This window comes from Geotrypetes seraphini, chromosome 6 (genome assembly GCF_902459505.1).
Source record: "Geotrypetes seraphini chromosome 6, aGeoSer1.1, whole genome shotgun sequence".
NCBI lineage: Eukaryota > Metazoa > Chordata > Amphibia > Gymnophiona > Dermophiidae > Geotrypetes > Geotrypetes seraphini.
Window position 1 is genome coordinate 125,154,698 of NC_047089.1, and position 25,057 is coordinate 125,179,754.

Here is a 25,057-nt window from a genome sequence, read left to right on the forward strand (position 1 = left end):
CAGGTGTATTCCTAGTCGAGCTCAGGGTTCTGGGCCCTTAACACCTGCTCACTTCCTTGACTTGGTCAGGAGCTGGAACGCAGTTTTGTTAGGCATCAATAGCAGTCCTAATGCGGGACTCCGGGTGCCAACTGCAAATTCACATCCACATTTTCTTATACCATGTGTCGCAATCTGGGGGATAGAGGATCAGTCCAACTAATATCTGACTGGAAGCCCAAAGATCTCAGCGTGAAGCTAACTGCGGCTTGAGGCAGAAAACCCCCTCCAGATCCAACTACAAAGGAGCTGAAGTAGGTTGAAGCACCATTTCTCCAGCACTTGGTCTTTTCATTGATAGGCCTGGTGCTGTATAAGTCTTGGCAGATAGTACTATTATGGTATGGCAGGCTTGTTAATGTAGTTTTAGTAGGACTTTTTATTACTTTGTAATGTATACAGTGGTGAAGGGAAGCTGTGGCGCTCTTAATAATGTGTGATGTACAATTATGTGTTTTTATAGCATCATTTTTGAGAGAGGAAAGGACTGTGATTTAGTAATTTAATATCTTTGGTGGAGCTTCTAAATACCTAGCAATTCCTTTGCTTCTCATAGACATCATTCATTGCCTTTCTGTTTTTGCAACTCTTTCTCTCCCATCTCTCTGGATTTTCCTTGCTTCTGCAGCCTAATTCCAGTTCACAGCAAGAGTAGGGTTTGTGGCATGCACATCTGCTCTGCCTGCTGTTAGTGACTCTTCTGCTTCATTTAAAGCTCTCTGAACCACACAGTAGGTCAAGTTCCATCCAGACTAACAGCTTACCTCTTTGCTAACCCCCTCACCCTAAGCACACAAGAAACTCCCTCAGTCCCTACTTGTCCTCTTGTCTGTTAATTAGATTGTAAGCTCTACTAAAGTTTCAAAGTTTATTAAAATTTGATATGCCACTTTAAAAACTGTCAAAGCGGTGTACATCACATTAAAAATGAATACAAATTGGGGAAATATAAGCATGAACCTTCTCTTAAATGTGTTGATGTACATGCTGAATATGTCTATCAGCTCTATAAATATGTTAAATAGTAGTAGTAGTAGCAACAGCAGCAGCATGTGCATGATCTTGGGACTGCAGAACTGCTTTCTGTGATCTGTCTTGCTCCAGATATCCCAGGTGCAGGACAGAGAATTGAAGATCTCTCCTCAATGCCTGTCTTCTACAACTCCTGCGGACCATTATTATTATCTACCTGCTGTAATTATGCTCCTGATGGTGCTAATTTGTTCTGTGATGCAAAATATCTGTGTACCACCTGAATTTTGAATAATTAGCTGAGTATTATCCTTTTACTGGAATTCCTATCCACTGTTAATAAAAGATAAACATGATTTACATTCCCTGTGTTAGGGTTGCCAGATTTCCTCTTTGAAAAAAAGAGGAAGCCTGGCCCCACCCCATTCTGCCTCCAGCTAAATAGGGACACAGCTCAAGGGAATTCCCTATGGGTGATTGTGTCCTTATCTAGCTTATCTGTGACCCAGTAGAGCACAGGTGTCAAAGTCGGTCCTCGAGGGCCAGAATCCAGTCGGGTTTTCAGGATTTCCCCAATGAATCTGCATGAGATCTATTTGCATGCACTGCTTTCAATGCATATTCATTGGGGAAATCCAGAAAACCCGACTGGATTCCGGCCCTCGAGGAGGGACTTTGACACCCCTGCAGTAGAGTAATGCAAAGATGAAAAGCATGCATATCAACAGAAAATTGTCTAAAGTAGTCAAAATATATTCCTTTTAGATATAAACTGAAAGCATGTTTGTTTAATTTGACTGTTCAATCCTGTTACTCCGTGGGGGTAATATACAGTTTACTTGTCACTTTACTTGTCACTGGCCTACTTCCCCAGAGTTACCAATGTAGTTTCTAGCAGTTACTTGGGTCAAAATCCAAAGTTGCAAGATTCCAAGTTGAACTTGGCCTACCTGATTGTAGCAGTTGAAGTTCATGTGTAGGTGGTGGATACAAATGCAGTTGGCCATTGTTGCTGGCCTCTGTGCCTGCTTAACCTAGCTGTGCCATCCTGTCTCCACCCTTCCTGTGTCACTTCCCCCTTGGGTGGGCTATGACTCTGACACTCTGAGGGATTATTCTTAAGGGGAACTGACAGTAACCAATAGATTCCCTTACAATCATATTGAAGTATTTAGAGTTGCAGGCGTATTTTAGGTTAGTTTATTCAAGAGCAACTTTCAAATGACTATTTTCTTTGAATATCCAATTAAAGATAATTATAAGAAATACTAGTATATTAAAATAAAACATAATCATATACCATCTTACATTTGGAATATTATTTAAATAGTATAAAGTGTGTGTGAGAGAGAGAGAAGTTTAAAATGTATTGTTATCATAGATCCTCTACGTTAACAGGATCAAAGATTACTTTTATTTCTTCTACTGTTAGCTCTATGAATTATAGGTACCTTTGATTGTTCTATGACAAATAAAGCACTGATTCAGTGTTACAGTGGATACAGACCATTAACTGTCTAGACTGTGCACCCTGCCAAGCGCAAATTGTGTTTGGCCTAAAGTCAAAAGTTAGTGAAAGCCTTTTTGTGGATAACAACACACAGATCCTGGGAAACTAATTAGAAGGAAAGAACTCTATTACTAGTAGCCAATTGGATATCTCTTTTACACCCAATAGCAACTTTTCTACAGTAGAAAACATAAGGGGCTTGTTTGTGGTATGATTCAAAATATATACTAGAGTCTTTCATGGTTGTCTTTAAATCCTTAAACATAAAAAAAGGAAAAAAGAAACTTGAACAAGTCAAATGTAATATAATAAACAGGGTAGGTTAAAACATGGTTACCATACAAATGTTTGAATATTGAATATCAGTGTGGGTGGGGAGGATATCAGAAACATAACTAAATGGTTATTAGACCTCTTATATGCACAGCTATTACAAGTCCAGACCTCAACCAGTTTCTTAATCATTTTGTCATTCCACCTATATAAAAGAAATCAACCAACACTTTCGGCCTCCTTTACAAAGCCGCGCTAGTGGTTGCTCTGCGCTAATGGCCCCGAAGCCCATAGAGATTTAAAGGGCTTCGGGGCTGTTGCCGCTAGCGTGGCTTTGTAAAAGAGGCCGCTTGTGTCAATATATAAAGGGGCTCATTTTCAAAACACTTAGACACACAAAATACCATAGTTATTAAGGTACTTTGTATATCTAAATGCTTTGAAGACTTTGTATATCTAAATGCATATATATTAAAAACTTGCCAGAGGAAAAGTTTATTTTTGAATAGATAGAGTTTATGCATTATTGTAGTGTGGTTGCTGTGTTAGTCCACTGTAAAGGTAATAAATAAAAATATAACAAAGAGAGAGAAAGATAATAAGAAAATACATTTTTATTGGACTAATTTAATACATTTTTTGACTAGCTTTCAAAGACAGAATCTTCCTCCTCTTGTCAGGAAGAAACAAAAGATGACAATAGCCTATGCTATAAAATGAGCAATAATTGTATGTTTGTATGTAGGTAGGTAAGTTTAATCTTGAAAATGGCTCTAAGGATTTTCATGAAATAGAGTGAATTTAGGGTTTTAGGGTACGAGAAAGTGATCTGGAGTTTGGCAAAATTCATTTGGGGATTTTTCCAATGTATCCACCTCCCCTTGCATCCCATTAGTCAGATATTCCTAATGAAATTTAAAAGCTTAGTCAGCCAATAGGCTATAGGAAAAAAGCAAGACTGAAAGTTGCCAAGGCACTGTTTCTGTAGCTACTGCTCCCGCCTCCCCCTGCAGCCCATTGGTCAGACATTGCTAAAAAAAAACAAAAAAACAATCTTAAAGGCATTGTTTCTATAGCTACTGCTCCCACCTCCCCCACCAGCCCATTGGTCAGACATTGCTACTGAAGTTTAGCCAGCCCATATGCTGCAGGAAAAAGCAGGACAGAAAGTTGCTAAGGCACTTTCTCTGTGAGAGGCTGAGGGAAGAGATATGGAGAACACTGCTGAACTTAATGCAAGCTTAATAGGCTGCAGGAAAAAGCAGGACTATAGTTACTGTTCCCCACCTCCCCCTGCAGTCCATTGGTCAGACATTTATAAAGAAACTTAACCATACAACAGGCTGCAGGGAAAAACAGAACTTAAGGTTGCTAAGCCACTATTACTGCAGCTACTGCTCCCACCTCCCCCTGTAGCTCATTCACCCTCTGAACGAAGTTCGATCTTCTAGGTATTCGGTGGGGGGAGGCAGGACATGGAAATGGATGAGTGATCAGAAGGTAGCAAAGCAATATATTGTAATTTTATTGTTTATAATGCGATAGAAACCCAAGAGCTTTATTTATATATTTGAACTGGAGATAGGATCATAGCCAAAAAATACTTCTTTAAATTTATAGGGCTCCTTTTACGAAGCCGCATTAGCGGCTTTATCGCATGTACCTTTTTAGTGCACGTTAACCCCTGCGCTAGCCTAAAAACTACTGCCCGCTCAAGAGGAGGCAGTAGTGGCTAGTGCGGCCAGCAAATTAGCACGCACTATTACGTGCGCTAAACCACTAATGCGGCTTCGTAAAAGGAGCCCATAGTTTTGTACCTTCTAGGAATTAGTAAACAAGTAAATTAACAATGAGATGCAAAGTATACAAATATGATAATGAAGGGAACAGACTTAGTAGATAAAGACAGGTTTTTCACCCTGTCCAAGGTAGAGAGAACGAGAGGGCACTTTCTAAAATTAAAAGGGGATAGATTCTGTACAAATGTAAGGAAGTTCTTCTTCATCCAGAGAGAGATAGAAAACTAGAACGCTCTTCTGGAGGCTGTTATAGGGGAAAACACCCTCCAGGGATTTTCAAGACAAAGTTAGACAAGTTCCTGCTGAACCAGAACGTACGCAGGTAAAGCTAGACTCATTTAGGGCACTAGTCTTTGACCTAAGAGCTGCCGCAGGAGCAGACTGCTGGGCATGATGGACCACTGGTCGGACCCAGCAGTGGCAATTCTTATGTTCTTCAAGGAGATCTCCCCAAATGAAGAGGGGGAGGGTGCAGTATTCAGTTCCTGTGTTCCATGAGACCCAAGGGGAAATCAGGTGTTTCCAGAAAGAGTAGTAATTATTTTTAAATTCCCTAAAGAGAGTAGTTGTTTCCCATGCAAGGATCAGTCCATAAGTTAAAGAATTATAAATATCCGTACCTGGAAAAGCAAGAAACCAGCCTAGTTAAAGAGGAAAATTGTTTATTGTCCCATTTCCTAGAGGGGGAAGGGTGAAAAGTGACTTTTTGATTCCTATTGGCAGTGGAAGCCCTGAGGCAGGTACACAATGCACTGTGGGGAATGTTGTAATAATAATAACTTTATTCTTTTTTACCGCCATAACCAAACGTTCTAGACGTTTTACACTAAAAAGAGCTGGATAATCAGCGAAATACAATAATACAGTAAAAAATACAAATATTTGTAAAGTAGAATTTCAATAATAAAACTCACTAAGTAATAAACTTATCGAACTGCAATAGGATAACATAGGTTTTATATCTACACCCATTAATTTTTGGATAAGAAAATAAGTAGAAGTTTCTAGTTTCTCTTGATGGTCTATGCAACACAAAATGAGGAAAAATGTAAGCTGGAGACAATCCTATATCAGCTTAAAGCAGATACAGGAAAATTTGAATAATACTCATGCCTCCAAAGGCAGCCAATGAAGTAAACGATAATATGGACTAATATGGTTGCTCTTTTATAAACCAAAAATCAATCGAACAGCTGTATTCTGAATTATCCTTAATTTCCTTAGATTATATTGGGTGCTCCTAAATAGATGATGTTACAATAGTCTAAAATAGATAAAACTAATGCCTGCACCAATAGTCTGAACGATAAAGGACCAAAATATTTTTTTATGGTTCTTAATTTCCACAATGTAAAAAAGTAGAAATGTCAAGCACCAATAAGAAATAAAGGGAGAAGCTTAGGCACAAGTGGCTAGGGAACAAGCTTGAAAATTTTCCTGGGTCAAGTAGAGAGGAAAAGGAGGAAGAAGAAAAAGGAACTCCCTTAGAGATGGCCAGTCTGAATAACCTGGAGCAAGAAGGATCCCAAAGTCGATGCTAGGCCAGAAATAAGGTATAGGATTATAACATATGTTTTAAAATCCTTGTTCTTTCATTCTCCCCCCTCCTTTACAAAGCTACTCTAGCGTTTTTATCACTGGCTGCTGCAGTAACAGATCCGATTCCTATGAGCGTCCGAGCTGATACTGCGATGGCCGGCGCTAAAAACACTAGTGCAGCTTTGTAAAGGAGGAGGTCTACTATGCAGTATTGTTACAAATATACATTTTTATGTTATGAATTCTGAAATTCTTTTTTTGTAGCTAAAAGGCCTGAATATTTCCAGATGTAGTTAAAGCCATTGTATAAAGACACTAAGGGGCTCATAAAATAAAACAAGAATTAATAAAACCCACACTTCCAGAGGTAAGATCGACCCAATAGAATTCTGGTCCCACTATGTAAATATCACTATACAGAATGCAGAAACAGATCAATTCATGTCCTCCTGGACTAAAGACAGCACTAACATTCTAAACAAAATTGCCCCCTTAAAAATCCGCAGAATTAAAAGCACAAATCTAGAGGAATGGTTTGATTCTGAGCTACTACTGCTAAAGAGAGACCTAAGAAAGTCAGAAAGATTATGGACTAAATCTGGTACTCAGGAGCACATGGTTATGTTGAGATCAAAAGTAAAAATCTACAAAAACCTCTCCAAGGAAAAACAAAAAAATTTCTACGCCCAAAAAATAGGAAACGTTACAAACAACAGTAGAAACCTTTTCAACCTGGTCAACAACCTCTACAACCTCGAGACACTCACTAACACCCAGGAGGAATCCACTCTAACAGCCAGCACCCTAGCAGACTTCTTCAATTTCAAGATACAAAAATTAAGATCATCAATAACTGCCCCTACCAATCCCCATGGGTTCTTTCCAATCCTCCATGACACAAACATATCCAATTCTGATCCAGGGTCCAGAACTGACCTAAGTTGGAACCACTGGCAATCCTTTAACAAATACTACAACAAATATAATAACTCTTACTGCCCCCCAAATGTCATGAAAACTGTCCCAATCCACTTCAAAGCCAACATGCTGACATGGGTCAACGCTCTACTATCTGCTGGAATGGGATGTAAAATATTTCCACATTTTGGATTTTCAAGTCCTGTTAAATCTTTCCACTACAGCTGCTTTAACATCATTATGGATCACAAAATGGCTAACACCTTTTTGTTTTAATAAATTTTTCAGACTTATTTAAAAATTCTTTACCCTTGTCTGTTTGAAGTTTTTCAGGTGTACGCCCTAAATTAAATATTGTTTCAAAGGCTTTGGTAACTTTGTGACCGGTTTTTGTTTTTAAACTCACGACCTATGCATATTTTGACAGGATATCTATTACCGTTAAGATGTATTTGTAACTGTTGTTATAACGGGCAAAGGCTGACATGTCGACTAAGTCACTTTGCCACTGTCTGTCAACTTCTGACACCATTGTTTTATTTCTTTTAAAATGGATTCTAGCCGGTCTGTGTAAATTGTATGCGTTTTGACCGGTGACCCAGTCCACTACATCTTTTCTCCGGACTGTAATATCGCTCTTTTTAGCCGCTTGAAGTAGAGGGTTAATGCCTCCATAGCTTCCTGCCGCATATGGATCATAATAAATTTGCTTCAATAAAGATTCTTTCATGTTCCATTCAGCTCTGACAGCTTAGCTCTAAATAAAAATAAAAAAATAGGTCTTAAAACTCTGCCTTTTTAACAGACCCCTGTTAGGTGACAGCTGTTTTTGTTTTTTTCAGATTGTTAAGACAACAGTAGGGGGCCAGGACATGTTTAAACACACCTCCACCTCTCCCCCCCTTGGCTTTATTAGGGGGGCTGCAAGGGGCTTATCAGCTGTTACCATGATAATAGGGGATCTGGCCCCATTAACCATTAGCTCAGAATTCCTACTGAAAGTATGTTAAAGCCAGAAAAGAAAAAAAATAAATAAATGTAATCTTTTCTCAATTGTTTCTGCCCCTGGTCTGTTTTAAAAACAGGAAAGATTTTGTGAATGTCTTTTGTTTTGTGATCTGCTCTATCCATGAGCTCTTAAACCCTGTCTTTAACTAAAAACTGTTAAAATAAAGACACTTCTTTTTCTGGCCACATCATTTCCAGGAGGGTTTTGACTAAGTCTGTTTCCCCTATTTCCGCCTACGTGGTCAGAAAAGCGCATTTCTGACGCTTCATTTGCCCTATTTCCGCCTATGTCATCAGAATGTGCACTTCCAGTAGGGCATTCATTCCCATTTCCGGTGATGTCATCAGAAAGTGTATTTCCGGGGCGGGACATGAAGGGGCAGGGCCATGGGTAGTGGTGGTGCATGAGGGGCGGGGCCATGGACAGGGGTGGGGCATGGGCGGGGCTACCACCATTCATTCCTATGGGAGGGGTGGGGCATGGGTGGAGAGTGGGGTGGGGCAATGGGCAGGTGGGGTGTGGTGTGGGCAGGGCTTAACTCAGAAGTGAACGCTGATTGGTTGATCCTTATCTCTGACAGCTGTCAATCATTTTGACAAGAGGTGTACCCATTATACTACTATGGGTCACTATAGTGGAAGGATCAGCATTATGGTATTAAATTATTTTCTTCCTGTAGCCTAAACCTGGTGGAGGGGATAAGAACAAAGTGTTGCTATCCTGGAACAGATCAAAGGTCCATCAAGCCCAGTATCCTGTTTTCAACAGTGGCCAATCCAGGTTACAAATACAGTGGTGCCTCACACAACGAACTTAATCCGTTCCAGGAGCAAGTTTGTTATGTGAAACGTTCGTTGTGTGAAACGCGTTTTCCCATAACAATACATGTTAAAAAAAATAATTCGTTCTGTAGCATAAAATATGCTAAGATGACATAAAAAAAGATAAATTTTTGGTTATTATTTTTATTTAGATACATCTAAAAACATAATTGTTTTTTAAAACAACACACATTTTTTAAATTTAAAGACAGACTAAGTAGAGTCTAATTTTACAGTGAGAGGGCAGAGTCTCAGCGGCAAAAACTGGGACTTAACTGTTCATTTTTTTTTTTTTTTCTACCGTGTTTCCCCGATGATAAGGCAGGGCCATCAAATAAGACAGCCCCCCCTTTTTAGAAAAAAATGTAAAATAAGGCACCCCCCCGCAAATAAGCCACCCACCGATACCTGCGCTTACCCGAATCGGGTGGTACGGTGGGTGACTCCGTGTGGTCCCTGGCACCCCCGACACGATCGGGGCAAGAGGGAGCTCAAGCCCTCTTGCCCCCCCGACTCCCCGACACGATCGGGGCAAGAGGGAGCCCAAGCCCTCTTGCCCCCCCCCCCCCCGACTCCCCGACACGATCGGGGCAAGAGGGAGCTCAAGCCCTCTTGCCCCCCCGACTCCCCGACACGATCGGGGCAAGAGGGAGCTCAAGCCCTCTTGCCCCCCCCGACTCCCCAACACGATCGGGGCAAGAGGGAGCTCAAGCCCTCTTGCCCCCCCGACTCCCCGACACGATCGGGGCAAGAGGGAGCTCAAGCCCTCTTGCCCCCCCGACTCCCCGACACGATCGGGGCAAAAGGGAGCTCAAGCCCTCTTGCCCCCCCGACTCCCCGACACGATCGGGGCAAAAGGGAGCCCAAGCCCTCTTGCCCCGCCGATTCCCCAACTCCCCGACAATATCGGGCCAGGAGGGAGCCCAAGTCCTCCTGGCCACGGCGACCACCTAACCCCACCCTGCACTACATTACGGGCAGGAGGGATCCCAGGCCCTCCTGCCCTCGACGCAAACCCCCCCTCCCCCCAACGACCGCCCCCCCCCAAGAACCTCCGACCGCCCCCCCAGCCGACCCGCGACCCCCCTGACCGACCCCCACGACACCCCCAACCCCCTTCCCCGTACCTTTCTGTAGTTGGCCGGACAGACGGGAGCCAAACCCGCCTGTCCGGCAGGCAGCCATCGACGGAATGAGGCCGGATTGGCCCATCCGTCCCAAAGCTCCGCCTACTGGTGGGGCCTAAGGCGCCTGGGCCAATCAGAATAGGCCCGGGAGCCTTAGGTCCCTCCTGGGGGCAGGGCCTGAGGCACATGGTCGGGTTGGGCCCATGTGCCTCAGGCCCCGCCCCCAGGAGGGACCTAAGGCTCCCGGGCCTATTCTGATTGGCCCAGGCGCCTTAGGCCCCACCAGTAGGCGGAGCTTTGGGACGGATGGGCCAATCCGGCCTCATTCCGTCGTTGGCTGCCTGCCGGACAGGCGGGTTTGGCTCCCGTCTGTCCGGCCAACTACAGAAAGGTACGGGGAAGGGGGTTGGGGATGTCGTGGGGGTCGGCCAGGGGGGTCGCGGGTCGGCTGGGGGGGCGGTCGGAGGTTCTTGGGGGGGGCGGTCGTTGGGGGGAGGGGGGGTTTGCGTCGAGGGCAGGAGGGCCTGGGATCCCTCCTGCCCGTAATGTAGTGCAGGGTGGGGTTAGGGGGTCGCCGTGGCCAGGAGGACTTGGGCTCCCTCCTGGCCCGATATTGTGTGGGGAGTTGGGGAATCGGCGGGGCAAGAGGGCTTGGGCTCCTTTTTGCCCCGATCGTGTCGGGGAGTCGGGGGGGGGCAAGAGGGAACCAGGCGGAGAGAGGGCAGTTAAGCGCAGTGCCTGCGCGGAAGGATGCAGCTCGGGCGACTTCGTTGTGTGAAACGAAGTTCGTTGTACGGATCAAGACATAAAGTTCGTTGTGCGCAGCGTTCGCTGTGCGAGGCGTCCGTTATGCGAGGCACCACTGTACCTGGCAGATCCCAAAAGAGGAAAACAGATTTTATGCTGCTTATCCTAGAAATAAGCAGTGGATTTTCCCACGTCCATCTTTGTAATGGCTTAAGGCTTTTTCTTTCAGGAAATTAAACCATTTATAAACCCTGCTAAGCTAACTAATTTTCCCACATTCACTGAAAGCAAAACAAATATGCTGTAATGTAATGGTGGCACTCTAGTATCATGGATTTCTAGGTCACATCTCCCTGTCTATAAGAATCTGAATCCTTAGCTGCTGGGAACACACAAGAATGTCCATTTTATGTCATCATATTCTTTGAATTCAGGAAAGTCTGTTTGAACCCAGGCTCCAAAGTAGTTGAGAGTAACTTGACCAAAAGTCCTTATCTCTGCCCAAGAAATCCATAATTCAATGGTGATTGCGTAGCTATGTGTGTCACAGGTATCTTCTTGCTGAAGTGCAGGCCTTGGCAGATTCAGACCAAAATTCATGCTGCATTGAAGCATTATCTGAATTATGAATTGTGGGAGACTGTTAACCAAGCTTTGTTTATACCAGTGGTCTCAACTCAGACCCTTTGCAGGGCCACATTTTAGAAGGCCGCAGAAAAAAATAGTTAATGTCTTATTAAGGAATGACAACTTTGCATGAGGTAAGTACCTACAAATCCAAAATGTGGATTACCTGAAACCTGAAATTATCAGAAGCAATTAAGAAAATATTTATAAACTTAATTGCTTCTGGCAGTGCAACATGCAGAAAGTGAAAAACTATCAAAGTATCAACTGCAAGAGCCAAGATTTTGGACCAACTGTTTTGAGGCCTTCGGTATTAAAAAGAATGATTCTTTATGGAAAACTTGTGCCTTAAGGCCCTGATTCTGCAAAGTGCGTCCGATTTTAGGCAACTGTAAGCATCATACAGCTGTCTAATCAGCCAATTGGGACGCACGTTTATTTTAAAAAAAATGCTCCCCCAGGCAGGCCGCCTATATTGAAGGCGCCTCCGGGAGCCTAGACCGCCTAAGCTTGCCTAAGGCCCTTAGGCGAACATAGGCGGTCCTACGCATCTCCCTAGTAGAGGGAGAGACACTTACAATGTAGACCAGAAAAATGCTGGCCTACATTGTAAGTAGACGTAGCCGCTATACTTATCGTGACAAGGGATCTCCCTGCTGCGATAAGTATAGCGACCGCGGCCGCCTGTTCCCCCTCCCCCAATCACCGGCAGGAGGGTGCTCAACCCCTCCTGCCGGAACGCCGCCTACCACATACCCCCGATCGCTGGTAGGAGAGTGTCCAACCCCTCCTACTGGAGGATGCCTCCCTCCGGACCCCCCCCACGCTAACACCCCTCGATCAGCCCCCTAACCTCTCCCCCACAACTAACATCCACCCCAACTAACCTTTAATTGTTGGCCGGCCAGCAGGCCTGCCTCATCGAAATAAGGTGGGCCTGCCCCTTCCCGGCCCATCCCTGCTAAACCCAAGGCCTGATTGGCCCAGGCTCTAGAAGTCTGGATCAATCAGGCCTTGGGCATAGCGGGTCCGCCTAACCCCACTAAGCTTAAGGTCTGATTGGCCCAGGTGCCTAGAGCCTGGGCCAATCATGCCTTAGGCTTAGTGGGAATGGATGGACCCAATAAGCCTAAGGCCTGATTGCTCCTAGAGCCTGGGCCAATCAGGCCTTAGGCTTAGCAGGGATGGGCCGGGAAGGGGCGGGCCCACCTTATTTCGACGAGGCGGGCCTGCCGGCCAGCTGGCCAACAATTAGAAATTATTTGGGGGGAGGTTAGTTGTAGGGGGGAGGTTAGGTGGTTCATCTGGAGTGTTAGCGTGGGTGGTCCGGAGGGGGATCCTCCAGCAGGAAGGGTTTGGCACCCTCCTGCCGTTGATCTGGGGTGTCGGGTGGGTGGCCTAACAGCAGGAGGGGTTGGAAACCCTCCTGCTGGCGATCGGGGGTGTCAGGTGGGCAGCGTTCTGCCATTTTTCATTCCCGTCCCCTCACCATCCCTGCATTCTTAGGGCTCCTTTTACGAAGCCGCGTTAGCGGTTTAACACGCGTAATAGCGCACGCTAATTTGCCGGCCACGCTAGCCGCTACCGCCTCCTCTTGAGTAGATGGTAGTTTTTCGGCTAGCACAGTGGTTAGCACACGCTAAAAAGGAGTGTGCGATAAAGCCACTAACACAGCTTCATAAAAGGAGCCCTTAATTGTCTTCCCTGCAGCTCCCTGCTCAAAGCAGAAAGATGATTTATGCAATTTTATGGGCCTAAGGCAGTGGTAGGCAAACTCATTAGTCAAAAAAGCCAAAGATCAGCAGTACAACAATTAAGATTTCTTTTCAGAGCCATACCCCGCGTCTGCGCCCGCTTGCACTACGACCGCTACGTCAACCCGACTGACACCCTGCTTGCCCACACTTAGTCAAAATCGATTCATGGCAGAGCCTAGAGAATGACACGGGGAAAAGTTTGTCTCCATCCCATCCCTGCGAGCTCGGTCCCTGTCCCCGCAAACCATCTAATCCCATCTACATAAGCCTCCAATAGTTTTATACTGAAATTATATTAAAGTATAAAAAGAAACAATATTCTCTACAATTGTCAATTTATAAATCAGCATCTTCTCCCCACTCTCTCTTCCCCATTTTCCTTCAGCATTCTCAGCCCATTCTCTCTCCACTTCCCTTCAGCACATGCACTTAAAAACAAGCAAGCAATTTTATATCATTTTCATTCTATTCATTCATAGAAATTAAAGTCTAAATAATGCCAATCACATAACAAAACATGATTTTACAAAAATAATTCCCTGCACAGTCAAGCCTGCAAGGATTACTAGATGTCTTTCAGCTCCTTCTTCCCTCCCTCCCTCCCCCTTACCTTCGTGGCCAAGTCAAAATGATTTACCAACAATAAAATTTTAAAAAACACAAAGCACACTGTACACAGTGAAAATGTTAATTATCATTTATATTCTGCGGGTTTTCAAAGAGGTCAAGGCAGATGACTTTATACAATGTCACCTCAGTAACAACTATACAAAAACAGACAAATATACCCCCTCCCTTTTTACTAAACCGCAATAGCGGTTTTTAGTGCAGGGAGCTGTGCTGAATGCCCTGCGCTGCTCTCGATACTCATAGACTCCCTGCGCTAAAAACCGCTTTTGTGGTTTAGTAAAAGGGGGCCATAATGCAAAATATAGACAGCAGATATAAATTCTCAAAACTGACATATTTTGATCACTAAATTGAAAATAAAATCATTTTTTCTACCTTTATTGTCTGGTGATTTCATGAGCCTCTGGTTGCGTTTCCATCTGACTGTGTATCCTTTTTTTTCATTTCTTTCTTTCTGCACTCAGGCCCAACAATTGTCCCTTTCTATTCCCTCCCTCCCTCCCTCCTTCCTTCCTATGTCCTTAATGCCCCCAGTGCCTCCTTCCTATGTCCTTAGTTCCCCTTCCTGTGTCCTTAGTGCCTCCAATGCCTCCTTCCTATGTCCTTAGTGCCCTCAGTGCCTCCTTCCTATGTCCTTAGTGCCCTCAGTGCCTCCTTCCTATATCCTTAGTGCCCCTTCCTATGTCCTTAGTGCCCCCTTCCCATATCCCCCTCACTCTCTTCCAGACTTTGTCCCACCCCCATCCTCGAAGCCAGCCTGCCTGCTTACCTCCATCCCTCCCTGCCACGCAAAAAAAAAAAAGCCTCCCTCCTTCCTTCCCCCCTTCCCGGTCCGCCACCGCTGCTGCTCTGCTTACCTCCATGCTGCTGTTGCTGCTAATCGCCGTATAGAAGCCTTCTTCCCGACGTCAATTCTGACGTTGGAGAGGACGTTCCGGGCCAGCCAATCACTGCCTGGCGTCGGGAAGAAGACTTCTGGGCGGCAATTAGCAGCAGCAGGGAGGTAAGAAGAGCAGTGGCGGCAGCGGACCGGGGGGATGGGGTTTAAATCGGGCGCTGGAGGAAGGCTTTTTTTTTTTGCGTGGCAGGGAGGGACAGGAAGTGATCGCCTGTCCCTTTGTCCCCGCGCACAGCTTCAGGTCGCTGTCCTTGAAAACGAGACATTTTGGTGTCCCCAAGCTGTGTGTGAGGACAACGGGATGGGGGGGGTCTAAAAACGGGACGGTCCCGTTCAAAACGGGACGTATGGTCATCTTACCCATGGTCCAACATTTTGCTCCCTCTCTTTTCTGTTTTTCTTCCTCCCTCCCTCCCTCCCTTGAGGCTGAACAATGAAGTGGCCACAGGCCTAAAATTTCTCCCTACCTCCCTTCCATCCCCAAATTCAACTTCTCTCCCTTTCTCTTCCCAACTGCCTCCCACCACATCTCTCCCCCTGCCTGCCCCCCCCTCCCCCATGTCTACCATTTCTCACTTTCTCTTTCTGGTGTACCATTCAAGTCCAAAACCATTATCACTACTCTCATAAGAACATAACATAAGAACATAAGCAGTGCCTCTGCTGGGTCAGACCAGAGGTCCATCATGCCCAGCAGCCCGCTCACGCGGTGGCCCATCAGATCCAGGACCTATATAGCAATCCTCTATCTATACCCTTCTATCCCCTTTTTCTTCAGCAAATCATCCAATCCCTTCTTGAACCCCAATATCGTACTCTGTCCTATCACACCCTCTGGAAGCGTATTCCAGGTGTCTACCACCCTTTGGGTGAAGAAGAACTTAGTGCTGATGGAGCCCTAATTGCCAAAGCATCTCACATGGAAATTACTTTTTCTACTTACAACTCAAGTCAGGATGTTTAAGCCTTGGTCATCTTGGTTAGAATCTAACTGATCCAAAATTACTGACTCCCTTGCTGCAGTCGTCCACGGGCGGCGTCAGCTCCTCGCGTGCGATTCACAGCTGATTCAGAAGCCTTCTCTCTGACGTCATGATGTCAGAAGGAACGCTTCTGACAGGGCCAGATCACGTATGGGGAGCCGACACAGCCCGCAGACGACTGCAGCAGGGGAGACAGCTATTTTGAATGAGTTTTAGGGAGCCGGCCAAAAAACTACCTGCTGGAGGGAGGCACATAAAGGAGGGAGGGAGGGAGAAGCTGGGCCGTACAAGCCGCATTCTCTAGCAGAGCCGCACTCAGGGAGGGAGGGAGGAAGAAGCTGGGCTGCACAAGCCGCATTCTCTAGCAGAGCTGCACTCAAGTGGCTAAAGAGCTGCATGCAGCTCGCGATGGTTTGCCGACCACTGGCCTAAGGCATTGCAAATAAACATTTAAAGCATATAGTGGGGCTTTTTCCTAACTTTTATTTTGATTGAAAGAACCCACACTTTGGAATTCTTTCCCACCTGACATTCGATCAGAAGAATCTCTCAACAAATTTAAGAGCAAACTCAAAACATTCTTATTCCGGGACACATATCTAATTGAGACAAGAACACTTCTTCCCCCCCTCCACAGATCAATGATGAAAGTAAACCGCTTTTAAGAAGTGACCCCCCTCTTGCTGTCTCCATTCCTCTCCTTTTCACTGTCCCTTTAATTTGTTTTTACTTCGATGTATTTTATTTTCGCAACCTAAATGTATCAAATCAGTCTAAGTCTTGTCCGTCAATTATGTAATATTTAGTAAATGACCTTTCTTTATATATTTTAATTTTAATATTGTAATTAATATTGTAATTTTACTCTGTAAACTGACCAGATACTTGCTGATGGTTGGTATATCAAATATAGAATAAACTTGGAAAACTTGGTAAATTAAAAAGCTAATTCATTGGCTATCAGAGGAGTGTCTTGAGTTGTTCATTGAAAGGAAGAAGTATCAAAGATTGAACTTACCACTTTAAATAATTCTTTGATGTTAAGTTTCAAGTTTCAAGTTTATTGACTTTTTAATATACCGACCATCACAAAGTATCTGGCCGGTTTACAATAAGATTTATAAAAGTTTAGATATAAAATGTAGTGAGTGAACATTTAAAACATAATTTGACTAACATGAACGTGTGGATAAGAGGGAGAGGGAGGGGGAAAGTTACATATTTTAGAGAAGAAAGGGAGAAGTAGGGATGGGAAAAAAACAATTTGGGTAGGATCGTATTATGCCCTACTTTAAAAGAGTAAAAGAGTCTATGCTTTTCCTTAATCATCCTTTTATAATTGTGAACTTCCTGTCTCCATTGATCATGGTCTTTTACGTGATTGACCTTACGCCAAACTCTTTCTAATTTTCTAACCAGATGTTTGATTTCTTGTAATTCTTTATCATATCAGTTATGAGAATTTCTAGTTGTTTTGATTTGGAATTTTGGGGGGCAATGTTATCTAAGATCGAATTGCTTAGATTATCCCAGTGAGAGTTAAAAAGATGTTAGAGACATTGAACTATTATGTGATTCATATTGTGTCCAAAGGTCTATTGGATTAACTGGACCTCTAAGCTTAGGGCTCCTTTTACGAAGGTGCCCTAGCGGTTTTAGCGCACAGGCTAGACGTTAACGCCTCCATAGAGCTGGCGTTAGTATTTTCCGTGTAGCATGGGGTTAGCGCGCGGCATTGTAGCGTGTGCTAAAACCGCTAGTACACCTTCGTAAAAGGAGCCCATAGTCTTTTTATTAGATTTATGTTTAGTTAAATGTTGTGACAGTAACCAATTTAAATGAAAATTGCATCTAAAATAATTGGACCAGAAAATAGATTTCCAAGAGTTATGGATATAGTCAATATTAGGTGACTGCTCTGTTTTTGAAGTAAAGGTAAGCAAATCTAAGTGGTGACCATATTGATGCATTTTCTAAAATCTGAGTAATTTATAGTGTAGAGAGGATAAGAATGATTTTAAATCTTTTGCTGCATTATTGTCTTCATTCTCCAAATGTAAATTCTTGTCTCCTAAAAGCAGGCAATAAGAAGCAGTGGGAGGGAGGAGGAGAGAAAGACTGGACTGCTAGGTGATAGAATAAAGAGAGACTGGATTGCATGAATGCTGCAAGAATGGTTCCTGTTCCCATAGCACTACTGGGAATGGTCCACTGATCCTGCAGCATTCCCGGGGTTTTGGGGCGGGGTTGTTCCCATTACTGCTGTATTACTACGATGGCAGTTCCCATGTCACTCTAATCTGGAGCCTAATTTACAATGAAAAGTAAGTATATTTCAGCCTTGTTGCTGGTATAAATGTTTGAGCCTAGATTGCTAAAAAATGGTTGCAAATTTTAGGAGTCTATAATTTACCCATGTGAGTGTGCAACCTACCCATGTTCTGTCCAGACTTCCCCCATGTGCACTCACTTTCAAATCACACACCATTGCATTTAGGTATCATATAATGGAGTAGTGTATACTCCAATATGGACATCTATATGCATATATTTTGGTATTTTAATCATTTTTGTGCACTATTTGCATTTAAATGTTTACATCCTTTTTAGAGAATTACCCCCTAAGAGAGCAATTTTAAAAGACTTTTCTTTGTGTAATTTTGTTTTGCATTCAGAAAGGCTTTTTATAAAACTAAATGGTGGTATCTGTATATTCAAAAGTGTGCTGAGAAGATGGTAAGTACTTATATGCATGCTGCAGTGCTGCACATAGGTACTCCTGGGGGTGTAGTTTGGATGGAATAGGGGCAGAATTGCAATGTATGTGTGTGTTTTATAAGATGTGTGACTATATCCATAGAGTACATGCATATATTTATACCTGCCGTGCCCCCCCTTTATCAAGCTGTGCTAGAGATTTTTTAGTGCAGGCCAGAGAGGTAAGTGCTCCAGTGTTGCGCATTACTTTTGTATTTTTTCTATTTATTATTGAGTGTGTTTGCACTATTCACTTTCAATGCACAAAGAAAGGCACTGTGATGGTGCGGTGTACTGAGCATAGTTTCGTACACAGATTGAAGTATTAAATGTCTGACTAATCAATCTGCACTGAGGCCTTCCAATTAAATTCATTAATATTATTTATTTCACAATTGATGCGCTTCAGAGTTTGTCAAACGGTGACACTTTAGAACTTTTTTTCCATTATAGGAATTCTGTGAGCATTAGAGCATTTACCATGGTGGCTCATGCTAAAAAACTCTAGTGCAGCTTAATAAAAGGGGCAGTCGGAGCAGATGTAAATGTGTGTGTCTGCAATTTGTGCTGCTGGGACTGGATCTGGGAGCCTATTTTATAAAGCCTAAGGGACTCATAATTGAAACAGAAAAACATCTAAAAAGCGGCCTAAATCGGCACTTGGACGATCTAAAAGATAAGTCGTCCAAATGCCGTCAGGGCCATAGACATTAATTATTGAACTTCTAAGATTGTATGTTTGTCTGTGGGTCAGATGTATAGCTAGGTGCAAGGAATTTTGATTAAAATAGCGCCTCTGTGAACTAGCCTTTCTGGTTCACATTAAAGCCTATTTTACAAAAAGTCTGTTTCCCCTGACATCAAAACCTAGCTACACTTGTGCTGTGGATTTCTTGATGCATAAAACAGTAGGTAATTTCCTTGCCTTGATTAACAAGTATTCAGTTCTGAAAACCTGCTTATGCATGAGTATTTATTCTTATCAATGTATTCATTTTAAGGGCCTGTACAAGACAACGCATGCTGAGTGGATCATTTGAGGGACAACCTGCCAAAGAAAGATCGATACTTAGTGTGCAGCATCATATACGTCAAGAGCGAAGGTAAATGTGCTCTGGATAATAATGAGTCTACCTGCAATTTAACTTACCTTGAGCTGCAACTGTAAAAGGTATGAGCAAAATCCAAATAAAAAATTCAAGAGCCTGATTTTCAGACAGCAGCTATCGATGTTTTGCCGGTAGAGTAAAACCTAGAAATTCAGTGCCGGGCTATGTCTTTTGCTTTGAATTTCCAGATATAGGGAACTGGTTAAAATATAGCCAGATAAGTATAATATTCAGCACTTAACTTACTATGAAGAACTGCATAAAGAGAGGACTGTGTTTTATGTAGTCCTGTTTATGCAGTTATTTTATCTGGTTAAGTGCTAAATATTGGCATTTAACTGGCTAAGTGCCAACTCCCCGAAATAGTCAGTTTTGGCTTAAGCACTAACCAGGCATTTCTAGCAGCACTATCCAGTTATGTACCACTGAAAATGCCTGGTTAGCCCTGGACAGGCAATGTAAAGGGCCAGGAGCCACTCCTGGCCATGTAAATAATTTTGAATATTTGGCTCAAAATAAATAATAATATATAAATAATTCTTATTGAAAAAAAAATTAAATTAGGGAATGATTCTATAAATGATGCCTAAAAAAAAGTCAAAACGGGACATCTATTAATTTTCAGTCCCACCCCCAATCCTGCCCTAGCCTTGCCCCCAGTCCTGCCCCAGCCCCACCCCAATTTCTTCCATTCATTTTTCATGTACATACAATATCTTAATTCATAAAGGTAACCATAAAATTAAAAAACCCCACAAAGCACACTGTATGCAGAGAAAATGTTATCATTTACAAGTTTGGGGTTTTGTTCAAAGATGTCAAGGCAGATGACTTTAAAATATGCAATGTCACCTCAGTAACTATAGTAAAATAGACAAATATAGTGCAAAATATAGACAGCAGATATAAATTCTCAAAAATGACACATTTTGATCACTAACTTGAAAATAAAATAATTTTTCCTACCTTTATTGTTTGGTGATTTCATGAGTCTCTGGTTGCACTTCCTTATGACTGTACATCCAATATATATAAATATATATATATCTTTCTTTTCCAACATTTCTTTCACAATCCAACCCCATCCCCATCGGGTCCAGGACTCTCTCTCTCTCTCTCTCTTTTCCCTCTGTTACCCTCCCCGGATCCAGTGTCAGTTCTCCTTTGTACCTTTGTTCCAGGTCTCCCTCTCTCTCCCCCTCTGCCTACACCTCCCATAGTCCTGAATCTGCTTGTTGTCTTTCCCCTTTGGTCCAGGCCTTTCTTTCTCTAGTCTTTCTTCTGCTTACAACCCCCCCCCTTTCTCTGCTTCTTTCTCTCCTTCCTTCTTCCCTCCCTCCTTCCTATGTCCCCCTCACTGCCTTACAGCCTTTGTCCCACCCCTGAAGCCAGCCAGCCAGCTAGCCTGCCTCCCTACCTCCCTGCCGCGCCAAAGCCAGCTTACCTGTATTCCTCCCTCCCTCCAGTGCCGAAGCCTGGCCTACCTCCTTCTTCTGCGTACAATCCCCACTCTGGTCCACCGCCGCTGCCCACCACCCATTGCTGTTTCCCGCCCGCCACTGCTGCAACTGCCAGAAAGGAAGGGCCAGGCGCTGGCCCACAATCCTTCCTTCTACGTCAATTCTGACATCAGAGAGAAGGTCCAGGCCAGCCAATTGCTGCCTGAACTTCCTCTCTGACATCAGAATTAATGTTGGGGAGAAGGCTTGTGGGCCAGCGCCTGGCCAGTCCCTTCCGGCAGTTGCAGCGGCGGTGGGCGGTTAAGTTGGGAGAGATTTTAGGATCCACAATCCCCTGTCCTATTGTCCCCACACACAGCTTCGGGATGCTGTTTCTGAAAACGGGACATTTTGGCGTCCCAAAGCTGTGCATTGGGACAACGGGACAGGGGATCTGAAAACAGGACGGTCCCATTGAAAACGAGATGTATGGTCACATTAAGCATGGATAGTTCAAAAGCAGAAATCAGGATTAAGTTGGGGTTTACAGACTTTGCCTTATTTCTGCTAACTAGGCAGCCTCTGATTGAAATTTACTTTGTGGTCAGATGGAGTTAGGTTTTTCATTATCTTCTGTTATTTATTCTTCTTTCTTTTGTTTTATGTATATATATATATATATATATATATACCGTATTTTCACTCATATACCGCGCACCCGTGTAAAACGCGCACACGGGTATAGCATGCGGGGAACACAAATTTATGTAAAGAAATTTTTGTATACCGCGCATGCCGCCCCGACTCTCCCGTCACCGTCCGACTCTCCTTTCGCCCGCCCCGACTCTCCTCTGGCCACCCCAACTCTCCTTTCGCCTGCCCCGACTCTCCTCTCCCCCTTGAAGTCCTGTCCCCACCCTGAAAGCCTGATGCCCCCCCCCGACGTCCGATTCACCCCCCCCCGCAGGACCGCTCGCACCCCCACCCCGAAGGACCGCTCGCACTCGCACCCCGAAGGACCGCTCGCACCCCCACAGCCTTCCCCCCCCATTATGGAGAAGCTCCTATCGTTGTCCTGCTGCTTCCTCTGCCGGCGGTCCCGGCCCTTCTGTGAGCCCTGCGTCTGCTGCTTCCTCTTCCGGCGGTCCCGGCCCTTCTGTGAGCCCTGCGCCTGCGCTGCTTCCTCTTCCGGCGGTCACGCCCTTTCTCTGAGTAATTGCTTTCATTTTTTGTGTAATATCTAAAAAAATGATATCTTTGGTGGGAGGGAGTATAAGGCTTAAGGCTTGTCTAGGGTGCCCAATACCCCCTGTACCAGCCCTACTTACACATTCTTTAATCTTTAACAACAAAACATTAATCTGGTTTAATAGAAATCATTTCTTCTGATCTTTCTACTGATTACTTTTCAGTCTATGAAAAAAATGGCATTTGAAATAATAAGCTTTCTATTGTTTCACCAATGTGAATATGCAATGGCAAGAAATAACACAGATTCCAAACACAAACTTTGCTCCTTAAAAAAAATTATATATATATATATATATATATATATATATATATATACACAAAACATATACCGTATTTTCACGCATATAACGCGCGCGTTATACACGATTTTACAAACCGTGCATAACCATGCGCGTTATAGGCGTAAGCGCGTTTTACAACTTTTTTTTACATAGTCCCCCCCCCGGACGTCCGATTCACCCCACAGGACCGCTCGCACCCCCACCCCGAAGGACTGCTCGCACTCGCACCCCGAAGGACCGCTCCGCACCCCCACAGCCTCTCCCCCCCATCATAGAGAAGCTCCTACCGTTGTCCTGCTGCTTCCTCTTCCGGCGGTCACGCCCTTTCTCTGGGGCGGGACCGCCGGAAGAGGAAGCAGCGCAGGCACAGGGCTCACAGAAGGGCCGGGACCGCCGGAAGAGGAAGCAGCAGACGCAGGGCTCACAGAAGGGCCGGGACCGCCGGAAGAGGAAGCAGCAGACGCAGGGCTCACAGAAGGGCCGGGACCGCCAGCAGAGGAAGCAGCAGGACAACGGTAGGAGCTTCTCTATGATGGGGGGGAGAGGCTGTGGGGGTGCGGAGCGGTCCTTCGGGGTGCGAGTGCGAGCAGTCCTTCGGGGTGGGGGTGCGAGCGGTCCTGTGGGGTGAATCGGACGTCCGGGGGGGGGACTATGTAAAAAAAAGTTGTAAAACGCGCTTACGCCTATAACGCGCATGGTTATGCACGGTTTGTAAAATCGTGTATAACGCGCGCGTTATATGCGTGAAAATACGGTATATGTTTTGTGTATATATATATATGTATATATATATATATATATATATATATATATATATATATATATATATATATATATATATATATATATATATATAATTTTTTTTAAGGAGCAAAGTTTGTGTTTGGAATCTGTGTTATTTCTTGCCATTGCATATTCACATTGGTGAAACAATAGAAAGCTTATTATTTCAAATGCCATTTTTTTCATAGACTGAAAAGTAATCAGTAGAAAGATCAGAAGAAATGATTTCTATTAAACCAGATTAATGTTTTGTTGTTAAAGATTAAAGAATGTGTAAGTAGGGCTGGTACAGGGGGTATTGGGCACCCTAGACAAGCCTTAAGCCTTATACTCCCTCCCACCAAAGATATCATTTTTTTAGATATTACACAAAAAATGAAAGCAATTACTCGTGTAATTACACGAGTTATTTTAATTTATTTGGCTGTCAGGATCTATTGCTTTCCTTTGACTGCAGCTACTCTGTGCTGCCCCACAGAAACTTCTGCTCTAGGCAACCGTCTCTTACCTAATGGTGGATCACCCCTGTATATATTATTTTGAGATAAAATCAGACAAGAGAGATGGTACTGTACATTAAATCTGTTTCTTTACATTGGCAACATAAAAAGGTTAAAATGTTATATTTGATTAATGTTTGGTTTCAGATCTCTAAGACATGGTTCAAATAGTCAGAGAATCAGCAGGGGAAAATCTCTTGAAACCCTGACACAAGACGTAAGTGCACAGGAAACAAAAATTTCAGTTTGGTAAAGGAGCAAGATTTGGTTTTCTATGTCTATGCCTATTCATATTTATTCTTATTTTAAGTTATCTATACCATATATGCTAAGGGGCTCATAATCGAAAGAGAAAAACGTCCAAAAACCGGCCTAAGTCGACACTTGGACGAACATTTCTCAAATACGTCCAAGTGCCGATAATAAAAACAGGTTTTGGACGTATTTCTAGATGACCTAGGCCTACATAGTGCCGCTGAACGTCCATAGCTAAACGGGGCATTTTGGGTAGAGTGTCGAGGGCGGGAGTTGGGCAGGATGTGGGCCGGCTTAGACTTAGTCGTACAGCATGTATAACCGAAAGTTATATAGCCCACGATCACGGAACTTGGACGTTGTGACTTAGACCATGTAAAACATGGTCTAAGTCACAAAAACCCACTGCAAACACATAAAACAGACCCCCACACACTACCCCAGTGATCACCGACATCCCCCCACCTTCATAAAAATATTAATCACACCTTTAAAATTCAGCCTCCAGACCATCATCACCTGGTCGCCTGGCATAGGAAAGCCTAGTCGTCCAGCACAGAGGCAGCTTAAGTCATCTTGGGGGGTGGGTTAGGGATCCATAGAGAGGAGGACCCATGCCCATAAGCCCCTGTAATCACTGCATTGATAATGAAACATGTGCACTCCCCTATACACCCCCAAAACCCTTTTTTACTGGCATATAAGTGGCTCCTACAGCCATAAGGGCTTTTGGGGTGGTAGATAAGTGGGTCTAGGGGATTCTGGAGGTGGTTTGGGGGGCTCACAGTGACCTATAAGGGAGTTGTAGTGAGGAGGAGCCATGGCACCCTTTTTGTGAAGTTCACAGCAGTGCCCTGTAAGGTACCCCACTATTTAGGTGGCATGTCTGGGTGTTCAGTCAATCACTTTGCAGACCCCTCCCACGTCCAACAGGGCTTGTTCTAGGCGTTTTTGACTTGGACGAAAAGTTGGACGGAAATGTGGTATAAAGATGGACGATCAGATCGGCAGGATATATAATAAGACCATTTTC

The 25,057-nt window shown here is 44.0% G+C and overlaps 1 protein-coding gene across 1 annotated transcript in view; it reads left to right on the plus strand.

Annotated features, from left to right (window-relative positions):
• NALCN (sodium leak channel, non-selective) overlaps window positions 1-25,057 on the plus strand; it is a 1,129,711-nt gene that overhangs the window by 708,266 nt on the left and 396,388 nt on the right. The window contains exons 19-20 of the mRNA XM_033948885.1: window positions 19,408-19,509; window positions 23,917-23,986. Of these exons, the coding sequence (XP_033804776.1) occupies window positions 19,408-19,509; window positions 23,917-23,986 (172 nt within the window). The remainder of the gene's footprint in view (window positions 1-19,407; window positions 19,510-23,916; window positions 23,987-25,057) is intronic.